The 11,818-nt window shown below is 41.2% G+C and overlaps 1 protein-coding gene across 3 annotated transcripts in view; it reads right to left on the reverse strand.

The window, feature by feature from the left end:
• AGBL4 (AGBL carboxypeptidase 4) overlaps positions 1–8,878 on the reverse strand; it is a 1,201,113-nt gene extending 1,192,235 nt beyond the window's left edge. For 2 of the 3 annotated variants that reach the window (XM_075832130.1, XM_075832129.1), the window contains exon 1: positions 8,761–8,878. In XM_075832130.1, the coding sequence (XP_075688245.1) occupies positions 8,761–8,803 (43 nt within the window). In that variant the 5' untranslated portion in view covers positions 8,804–8,878. Of the gene's footprint in view, positions 1–8,544; positions 8,708–8,760 lie in introns of those variants that run through there. The other variant, XM_075832131.1, reaches the window with a different exon arrangement.
• Positions 8,879–11,818: the final 2,940 nt, after the last annotated feature.

An 11,818-nucleotide genomic window follows, 5' to 3' on the forward strand; every position in this document is an offset into this window, starting at 1 on the left:
ACTAGACTGGACTGACCCACCGCAGCGCTTCCACTAGACTAGAAGGAATGCTGTCGCTGGCCAGTCTACAGATTGTGGACTGGCCAGAGGTAGCGTTTACATTAGAACGTGGATCGACCACCGGCAGCGTTGACACTACACTGTGGACTGACCAGTGGCAACATTTCCACTAGACGGTGGACCGACTGGCCACATCGTTTACACTACACTGTGGACTGACAGGCAGGTACATTTACACTGGAGTGTGGACTCACTGGGTGCAGCATTTACACTAGACTGTAGACTGACCCCGACTGCGTTTACTCTAGACTGTAGACTGACGACCGCAGCGATTACACTAGACTGTGGACTGACCGGCAGCAGCATTTACAATACACTGTGGACTGACCAACCGAAGGTTTACACCAGACTTTGGGCTGACAGCAGCTGCGTTTACGCAAGACTGTGGATTGACTAGTGGCAGCATTTACACTAGACGGTGGACTGACCGGTGGCAGCATTTACACTAGACTGTAGACTGACCACAGCTTTCACACTAGATGTACTGTGTACACAAGTTGCTCTGGCCCACACATAAGGTGGCACCCTCTCTTTCTTAGTCCCTATGGTGACCCCTCTTTTTCCCATTTCAAAATAGCTGCATCCTTTTTGGTCCCCATCATAGCACCACTTGCTCCCCAGTATTTTCCCTTTTTGGTCTCCAGCAAGGCTACCCCCTCAAATGTAAGATTAGGGCGCATTTGCGATCATTTTAGTCCTCATTTGGAGTTCTGAAAAGGATTGTTCCCCATAAAACAAATCTAGTATTTACTATATGGTGAAAAGCATGAAGATTTCCAAACTTCAAATCAATATGTAAACATGTCCATTATCATTGTGTTGGTCCTCGTTGCTGATGTATTCACCTCCAATCTTCTAAAAAAAACTAGGCCAAGCAAATTTACCACCAGATCTTGCAACATGGCTATGGGGATACACCTCAATTTAACCAAAATGCATTAATGAGATATACTTCGGATGCTGGGTATAAAAAAAAAACCTGACCCACTGTTGGCATTCCAATTTATCATTTATTTTAAATATTTGTGTAGAAGAATATAAAAAAAAAACAAAAAAAAAAACATTGGGGCCTTGTGCCTAGAATTTGTCGAAAAATGTGCCACAATTTGGTGAATTTCATTTTAGAACAGAGGTATGCACCCCTCTATACGCTTTAAAAAAAAGTTATGGCAAAGGGGTGGGGTTTAAAGGAAAAGGGGCTTGAGTTAACCACCAAAATGCGCCAAAGATCTGGCTCAAAATTTGTCCTAAATTAGGCCAAATCAAAGGTGGTATAAGGAGAAGAAAAGTGTCTAACAAGTCTACCTAGATACACCAAATGTATCATCTGGCGTGCACCACTTTGATACATTTGGTGCATCTTCTCACTGCCTGGTCTAAGTTTACGTGGTCTAAAACTTACACAGCGCATTGACTAGCACAGTCTGCTTAGGTGAGACTTGTAGTTATTATATAATTACCATTAGCATGAAAAAAGTGCATTTGATAGTTCAGAGTAAAGTACAGCTTTATCCATACTTTTATTCTGTGTTTCTTATAAAATGTTTTTCTTTTAATGAGGACATTTTTTTTTATAAGAATGAGCAAAGTGAAAGAGAAAAATCACAGCTCTTCCTGACACAACTCCTACACGGAGCTGATTATAGCTGCAGAACCATGTAGGGACCTTTGTCTGAAAATGTACCCGGCATATGAAGTTAGGTACATAGATTAACTCTCAATATACCAACCTCATAACATGTCACATCTGACACAAGTCCAGGGAAAGTGTCGCGGAGAGGAGATGAAACTGGGAAAAGATGTCTATAACCCACGTCCCCATCACACTCACAGGTCACAAGGGGGATGGGAAAACCCATCAAAATAAAGAGTGTAAATGTGAGATTATGAGATTGTGAATGTAACATTGATCCCTAAAAGATTGATTATTTTACATTACTAAAACCCCTTTCCATATACCTTATCAGGGTATACAGATGTCATATAGGAGAACCCAAACTTGGGACATCCCTCTATGATCCAGAGCGGATGGTCACCAACATAGAGTGGTTCTCGTTCTTGGGTACCTGGCCCATCCATTTATTATATGAATGGTCTTTTATTTGATATGACAATTGCAGTATATGTTGCAAGGGAAATGTATGGTTTGGACTGATCACCAGGGCCAACTTTAATCTGAAAAGGGTATGTTTTCATGGCACAACCTCTTTATAGGGGAAATCTAGTCAAAGATACCATCTGATACATGTTATAAGATACTACAGATGTAGCACTCTTTAAAGGGTAACTAAACATTCAAAAAAACTTCTGACATGCCATAGTGACATGTCGGAAGTTTTGATCGGTGGGGGTCTGAGAACTGAGACTCCCACTGATCGCTAAAACGAAGCTGAAGACGCACCCGGAAAGCCGAGCAATTGGTGTACGGGCTCAATAGAAAGTCTATGAAGTTTTTTGAAAGTTTAACTTGAACCTTAATGCGTTAAATACACAGTGGCGAGAATCTTTAACTTGACTTTTTCAATGACTTTGTTTATGTGATATCACACTGCAGCAAGTTATCAGAGTCAAGTTAAAGTTTACTACATCTGTATTAGTAGAGTCTTTTATCGCCACCATTGATTTAAAGGATGAACGGTCTCTATAGCGCACTGCTCAGAGATTTCTGTTACTGGAAATCAGACAGAAGATTCTAAGCAGAAGACATTACAATCAATGACAGTGTGCCTATAATATTGGGGGAGATTTTAAGTAATAGTAAAGTACACTATACTACTTTTTTTTTTTAAATCAGTACTTGTAAGGCCCCATTCACATTATGTTTTTGGCATATCCTTAGCGTATATGCCAGGAAACGCTCCAAGCTTATACGTTGAAAGGAGGCTGACACAGATGCCTAAGGCCGAGTTCCCACGGGACGGATACGGTGCGTAAAAATCATGCAGCGTGCCTGACCTGTAACCCACCGGATATTCCGTACGAAAAATCGCACCACATTCTGGTAGGATTTTTCAGATGGAAATTCCGCTGTGGAAGAAAGCCATTCATACTTCCCCCCTCCCTCCCTGGATGACGTTGCAGGCCATGTGACGCTTCAGCCTGTGACTGGCTGCAGCGGTCACATGGGATGCAACGTCATCCCATGAGGCCGGACTGCAGGATGGAGGAGGGCGCTCTGGCTAAGTATTTTTTTTTTCTTCCGGCGTTTCGATTTTTGCGGTGTAAACGCTGCCATTACGCCGCAGAAGTCGCAACACTTGGCTTTCTGTTAAGGGTTTTGCATCCCCATTGAATTCAATGGGGAAAACCCGCAACTGAAAATCAACAAAAAACGCAGCATTAATTGACATGCTGATGAATTTAGTTTCGCACCGCAGGTCAAGTTATTAACGTTTACGCTGCATTTTTTTTCTGCAGCGTGGGCATGAGATTCACTAAATCTCACCCACTTCCTGTTACTGTAAATGCTGCGGAATTTCCGCACACAATTCCATTGCGGAAATTCCGCAGCGTTTACGCTATGTGGGAACCCGGCCTAATAGTGACATCCGAAACCCAAAGCATCAGTTTAACGTATGGTATTTGTTTACTGTATATGTAATGAAAAGCTCATGTAGTATATGGTAAACGGATGCCTGTGATGGATGCCATACAGTGTCGTCCATCACCCATGGGCTCTCATTTTAAAAAAACATATACCGCGCGATATGGGTTTTTTACGGGACTCCTCTGTATGGAATTGTGCAGGCTACTACGCTATTCCATACCGATTTTTCTTTGTGCTATACGGACATATAACAGCCCGTTGGAGGTCAAAAAGCCACTGCTGATATACACCCGTGAGCCTGAAAGTGGCATCTACGCAGTCATTAGCAGGCGTAGATTTGCGCCATAATTTACAGCCTGCATCAGGCATAAATTATGGTAAATTTGGCGGGCTGTGGGTGGCTCCACCCCTTCTTCTAAAACGTAGACCAATAATGGTGTGAGTGGCGGAAGCGTCACAAAAGTTGCAATTATTATCGGAAATAGCGACTTTTGTGCCTTTTGCAACTTTTCTACACCAGAAAATGAGTGTAGAAAAGTTATTCAATTCCCATTGGGGCACATTTATCAAAACTGTCTGAGAGTAAAATTTATCTTGCTGCCCACAGCAACTAATCACAGTACTGCTTTCATTTTTCCAGACCAGTTTAAAAAATGTAAGTTGAGCTCTGTTTGGGCAACCAGAATTTTTTTTCCGTTCAACAGTTGTGATAAGTCTCCTCAATTTGAGGGGAAATATAAAACTGAAATGTTTCTGTTTACATATTTGAAGAAACCTTGTAACTTACAATATTTACAAATATTACATAAATATTTGTATTTTTTTTTACATACAAGACAAGATCTCCCCAGCTTTTCCCGCATTTACGCAAAACTTCGAAATAGCACTTTGACTGTTTGGTAACATATCCCTGCCCATGCTGCCTGGTAGGGCACTAGGGAAGAAGCTGGGCAGGATAAGAAGCTTGCGTCCTTTTGGCCAAAATGATTACCAATACCCCAGGTATTTTTCATTATTATGTATATTCGCTTCTCTTGGACACAGCCGGGTCTTTGATGCTGGGAGAGCATGGTGTGTTGTTGTTTGGCATAGCAAGCAGGGTAGCCCGCTCTATGAATTATCAAGGCGTCACAAATAGGCTTCTACCTGGCTATACACGTTGTGCCTCATGACGTACACACTATCCCTCCATGTTTCACTCACTTGCACCCCATTATCCATTTATTTCTATTGAGGTACTTCACTCATTACTGCCCCCTATATTTCACTTCTAGTATTACACTTGCACACACACTATTCATTTATTATTTCTTACTACACATCCCATGCACCACACACCACTCCCCTCAAGACTAGTGGGAGTGGCTATTATTATTTAAAGCACCTGCTCACCCTTTCATCAGCGTTTCTGACCTGGCTGTGTCCATTTGTAAGTATGGCCTTTTTCGGTATTTTTGTATATGTCCCCTTGTTTTTATCGGTTCAGGATAAGAACCTGCCTAATGTTCATGTATTCAGAATGGCAGCATCCACTGCAAACCGCTTATAGACACAGAAAGTGACACTGGATAATGTTTCAGAAAAAAAGTGATCATTAACATTAAGCTAATTTTAGAAAATGATTATTTATCTTTCATCAATTTTTGGGGTGCAATCAGCATTAGATGATAATTTATTATCTTGAGGGCCTTCATTTACATGATATCTTTTACTCTTTTAGGGTCTCTTTGTGCCAGTTTTTTATAAACTTGACTTTCAAGTTAGTGAGGTTACATAATTGACGAATCAGCTGCTACATCTTGAATTCTAAGCCTCTGTTCACATCTGCGACGTAGCATGCAGTGTCAGATTCATCATATAACGGATACCACCTCTGCAGTTCTACAGAACAGCTAGAAAGATTTTCACAACTTGAAACTGAACCTAACGGCAGACCTTCTTCCCATAACCAGAATACCTAGAGGAACGTGCAGTGTTAAACTAATTCAGATGGCCGTAATAAGGCCACATTGTAGGGTCCACGTTATGGCAGCCACACCAGGACTCTTTGCCGTTCTACTGAACTTAGATCACCATAAAAACCTATCGATATCTAAATTCGGATGAGTAGAACCATTAGGGGCTAGACGTTTTAGCAATAGGAAATAAGCCTTGGGCCTCATGCACATGCAGATATCCTTCCATAATAAAGCATCTGACGTTGCATGGCACCATTTATTTTCTTATTGGATTTCATATGCCTCCGTATAAAATCAGAGGTATATGCAGATATAGTATGGCCTAAAAGACTGCTATGGGTGTGGTAATACAACTTTGTGCAACTTACAGCTTGTACGGCCCCATAATACGCCTGTTTCTAATATCCGTAGTCACATTTATTATTACTACTACTATTTATCTAAAATACTTTGGCTACAATTTTGTCAAATCAACTATAAACTGTGTTCCGAACCCCAAACATGATTCATACTTCTACCATTGTATTAACCCAAACTAGGTTAGGCAGTAGTAGTAGTAGTAGTAGTAGTAGTAGTAGTAGTAGTAGTAGTAGTAGTAGTTGTAGTTGTAGTAGTAGTAGTAGTAGTAGTAGTAGTAGTAGTAGTAGTAGCAGTAGTAGTAGTAGTAGTAGTAGTAGTAGTAGTAGTAGTAGTAGAAGTAGTAATAGTAATAGTAATAGTAGTAGTAGTAATAATAGTAGTAGTAGTAGTAGTAGTAGTAGTAGTAGTAGTAATAGTAGTAGAAGGGGGCTAGTTAATGAAAAATAGTATACGATTAGTACTATAAATGATTCCCCGGACTTTCCAATTCTGTAAGTGGTTAATTACCATAACAATAATCCATTAGTAATAATTAGTATTGTGTGGCAGGTCCCTGACACTGCAATGTCTCTTCCTAACAATAATTATTACTAGCAATTAGCAGTTTGTGGTGAGGCTCCCGAAGTAACGAGAAAAATAAAAACTGCAATCACAAATACAGAGATGTAATAAGATGTCAGGGGCACGGATAACCTGCCAGACGTACTGTGGATACAATACATAATAATATTTAATGTTACTGCCACTGATAACCATACGTCATGGGTCTTATCTGGCGGAAGAATACCCATGTACATAATGATATAATCAACATGTAATTAGTCCGATTAGAAGCCTTTGTCAGTGGAAGAACAGTAAAAATATGAATAAACCAGTAACTCTACATATATCATGATGCCAGGCGTCTGGTAATGTAGAATATTAAAGTAACACCCCATCTTTGGTGCCAAGTTAATATATTACACAACTGCATTAAAGGGGTTGTCCTGTCCCACAATATACATTTATGACCTATTTATAGGATAGGTAATAAATGTCTGATCGCTCGGGGCCCCACCGATCACTAGAACGGGAGGTCCTGACAAAAGTGAATGGGGTATTAAAGTATGCAGGGTGCCGCTCTATTCAATGTCTATAGGATTGACGTAGATAGCACAGTATGGCGCTCGGCTGTTTCCGTCAGCCCCTCTAGACATTGAATGGAGCGGTGGGCACAAGCTCGAGCATTTAAAGTTCTCCTCCCAGTGGTGGGCCCCCTGCGATCAGATATCGCCCACCCTGTGGATAGATGATCAATGTCTATTGTGGCAAAACCACTTTTTAGATACATTTTTCTAATATATATAGGATGATAAACCCCTACTATAAAATGATAGGAATATTAGAAGTCACCAAGGAGTTCCGTGTTGACGTAAAAGGATGATGTCGGAGGCCGTGTGCAGGTTACAAAACTCTAAGGTGACTTGTTTTAGTCTTATCATTTCTAGTAGGGAGTTCTTATTTCTTATAATACACATCTCAGCTACTGCAGAACCTCTTTTTGAAGGACAAGGGAGAGATTCCTTCCCACCACTGATTGACATGAAATTTAAAAAAAAATCTAAAAGAAGGTCTGCAGCAGCTGAGATGTGTTTTATGACGTTCTGCTGAGGCACTGCATAATAACTGATAGATGAGATAAGAACTGTATGATACACGCTGCAGCTGCTGAAGAACCTATTTTTTTAAACAGCGAAAGCACCCACTGCATGTCAGTCAATTTAGTGGCTAACTCAGGAGAAGGAACGTTCTACAAAAGTGATCTGTGACAGACGGACTATGCCGGTAGAGATTAGTAGTGTCTGTATAGCGCCACTCATCGCATCATGTAGGGTATGACATCAGAATGTGAGCTTTATGCAATTATTATTTACAGACATGTGAACGAAAAATAGAGTAGTGGGTGCAGAGATTCACATAATAGCATCGGGAAGAGATCAAACGTCCGAGGGATATATGCGGAATACAGGAGCTGTACATGGCAGCTTGTATTCTGCAAATGGATGGAGCAGACAGGGTATTGTTGGAGTATTTGCCACCAATATATACAGGTTGTATTAAAGGGGTTTATTAGACAGATGCTGCAATCTCCAAGGAAATCATCTGGATTACTATATAATATACTTTTTGTTTCAATTCCTCTCTTTTTGAAAAAAGGATCTGCTTGCTGTCAGGGAATGAGAACATTCTTGGTTACATCTGAAAATCTGATAGTGCGCTTCTCACACGCAGTGATACATTTATAATGAGCCGTGAAACTGTGTGAGCAGCAAGCGCATGCTCAGCTTTTTACTGACAGCAAGCAGACATATTAAAAATGGTGATAAAACGGATACACGAAAGTATCGAGAACGTTGCAGTACTTTAGTTGTACAATGATTACATTTTATTTGCAGAAAACCGGAAAACTCCTTTAAGAAAACCATTGGTGGACGCCCTGGCTCATCGATGTTCCCCATTATTTGTATTAAAACTAAAAGCTGTATAGGCATTATATACAAACAGATATTTTGCTACAACAAATAGCAGTAAATGTTTGTAAATAAAAAATTCTCAATAGATGATTGTAGCAATAATGACCTGCAGCCAAGAAAATGACTCCGATCCTAAGAACAAGCGAAAATAGTCCGGCATTCCCCTATATTATTGCTGCACCGCGATCTTCTTTCCTGATGCACTGATTCTAATTAAAGGCTACGTCCTGATCCTACATAACTGCACACCGGACTTTCCAGTGCCTCCCCATCCCCCTGCCCATGCAATGTGTACGTCATAGAAACAAAACAAATAACAGACCCGTCTCTGTATTCTCGCCGCTCTCCGCCATGTTTGTTGTCATCCACAGACTGAACCTGGAGACGCTGCTCTGCCGCCGCTATGGCAACTGGTGACGTCACACGGCTGGACTAGCAGCGCTCCATCGATGATTGACGCCTGACGTCACAGGAGGGCGTGGTCAAAGGCGCTGTCCGAGGTTGCTGGAGCAGCTGCGCACTGTGAATCAGGACTGCTACGCTGCAGGCGGTGATTGACGTGTGACGTCACTGGAGGGCGGGGCAGTCGCTGTTCATGGTGCTGGAGGATCTCCTTGTATATTATGACGGGGCAAATGCTAAAAAAAAGAGGGAGAAGGTTTACACATCAGTAACAGCAATCATGGATGAAGAGATTTCCCCCTGCAGGATACTCATGTGGAACTAAATATCAGCAAGCTAAAAAATACAGTGCTTGCTGAGAACAACGTTGTCATGCTGGGAATAAAAAAGTTAAATTAACCCCTTAAAGTGCAAATAAACGTTTGACAAACTTCTGACATGTCATAGTGACATGTCAGAAGTTTTGATTGGTGGGGGTCCGAGCACTGAGACCACCACCAATCGCTAAAACGAAGCTGCAGCTGCTTTGTTCTTGTCTTCAGCTTTTTCCGGAAATCAATGTATCGGTGTACGGACTCAATAGAAAGTCTATGAGCCCGTATCCAGATTTCCGGAGAAAGCCGAACAGAAACGAAGCGGCTGAGCGCTTCTGCCGCTTTGTTTTAGCGATTGATGGGGATCTCAGTGCTCGGACAACCACAAATCAAAACTTCTGGCATGTCATTATGACATGTCAGAAGTTTGTCAAACGATTAATTACCCTTTAATTATCAGGATTGAGAGGCCTTCGTGACCGGCTAAATTTTTCTGTTATGCGAAATAATAACTTTTTTTTTTTTTGGTACATTTAAACAAAATCCTTGAAGGGATAACTTTATTTAAAAACGTTATTTTCTACATGACACTGTTATTTTCTACATGACACTGTGTCCCCATGACAACACATAGTGTGCCCTAACAGCAGGCATGCAGAACAGACAGCCCCTTCCTAGGATGCCCCGGTCTGACTGCAGAAGGTTCCCCCAGCTTCACTGGGTTTCCAGTGACTGGATCAAAGAGGGGAGTCCCCTTTAATTATGCCGCGGTCATGATCAAGGGGTTAAACAGCTGGGGTCACAATTTTTTTTATTTTGCTACATTCCAAGAGACGTAACTTTTTTTTTTTGTACGTTGAGGTGGCTGTATGAGGTCTGGATTTTTGTGAGACAAGTGGAAATTATTTTAGGCAACATTTTGCCATACGTATAAGTAAGCGTTTCATTTATATTAACTTTTGTTATGGAGAAATGTATAATAAAAGCAATTACGACTTTTTTTTCCTCTTTTTTTGATACCATTCACAGGTCACCATAAATTAAATGTGGGCACTGCATTGCAGGGGTAGTTATGGTTACAACGATACCAAGTATGTCTATGTTACTTACTGTTTTATGATGTTTATTTAATAAAGATTATGAATAAAAAGAGTTTTATGTCTTTTTTTGTAATTTTCACCCCACAGACAGTTGTGTCACGCAACAGCTGAGCTCTAACGGTATAAGGCCTCATGCACGTGGTGGCATGCAGGGACCCGGTATGGCGGCACATGGTGTCCACGTGGAGCTGTAGGCACTGTGTACTGCTGTATGGTGCCTCTGTGGACAATGCTATTAGGAGACTCTCATACAGCATGTGCTGGAGACATATGGATTACAGTATGGGACAATGTCAGGCAGGTTATGGGCATCGCATGAGAAATCCATACAACATGGACTCATAATATTGCAGTGTGCATGAGGCCTTGCAGTAATCTGAGCTCAGTAAGTTCCCACCAAAGCACCAGCACCATTGTTTTATCCTTTGCTTTGTTTTTTCTATAACATTGAAACTCAATGCAGTGTAAAATACGATAGCTGACTGAAGAAGGCAATTTTCCAGTCAATAATCAGATTTCATATTGAGTGCTTTGCCACATTTTCTATGCTACTTAAATACTCTTCATCGGTTCTGAATGTGTCTCATAACTTAAAAATACGGCAACTTTGTGATATGTTATATTTGGTCTCCAAGAGTAGAGCTCCGGTGCTGTAGATGCAGGCTGAGACTTCTGTTCCCCTACACAAAATTTATTAGAGACGGGAGAGAATGTATCTATATATACACTACCGTTCAAAAGTTTGGGGTCACCCAGACAATTGTGTTTTCCATGAAAACTCACACTTATATTTTTCAAATGAGTTGCAAAATGACTAGAAAATATAGTCAAGACATTGACAAGGTTAGAAATAATGATTTTTATTTCAAATAATAATTTTCTCCTTCAAACTTTGCTTTTGTCAAAGAATGCTCCATTTGCAGCAATTACAGCATTGCAGACCTTTGGCATTCTAGCTGTTAATTTGCTGAGGTAATCGGGAGAAATGTCACCCCATGCTTCCAGAAGCCCCTCCCACAAGTTGGATTGGCTTGATGGGCACTTCTTGCGTACCATACGGTCAAGCTGCTCCCACAACTTCTCTATGGGGTTGAGATCTGGTGACTGCGCTGGCCACTCCATTACAGATAGAATACCAGCTGCCTGCTTCTTCCCTAAATAGTTCTTGCATAATTTGGAGGTGTGCTTTGGGTCATTGTCCTGCTGTAGGATGAAATTGGCTCCAATCAAGCGCTGTCCACAGGGTATGGCATGGCGGTGCAAAATGGAGTGATAGCCTTCCTTATTCAAAATCCCTTTTACCTTGTACAAATCTCCCACTTTACCAGCACCAAAGCAACCCCAGACCATCACATTACCTCCACCATGCTTGACAGATGGTGTCAGGCACTCTTCCAGCATCATTTCAGTTGTTCTGCGTCTCACAAATGTTCTTCTGTGTGATCCAAACACCTCAAACTTCGATTCGTCTGTCCATAACACTTTTTTCCAATCTTCCTCTGTCCAATGTCTGTGTGCTTTTGCCCATATTAATCTTTTCCTTTTATTAGCCAGTCTCAGATAT

This window comes from Rhinoderma darwinii, chromosome 7, assembly GCF_050947455.1.
Source record: "Rhinoderma darwinii isolate aRhiDar2 chromosome 7, aRhiDar2.hap1, whole genome shotgun sequence".
Lineage (NCBI taxonomy): Eukaryota > Metazoa > Chordata > Amphibia > Anura > Rhinodermatidae > Rhinoderma > Rhinoderma darwinii.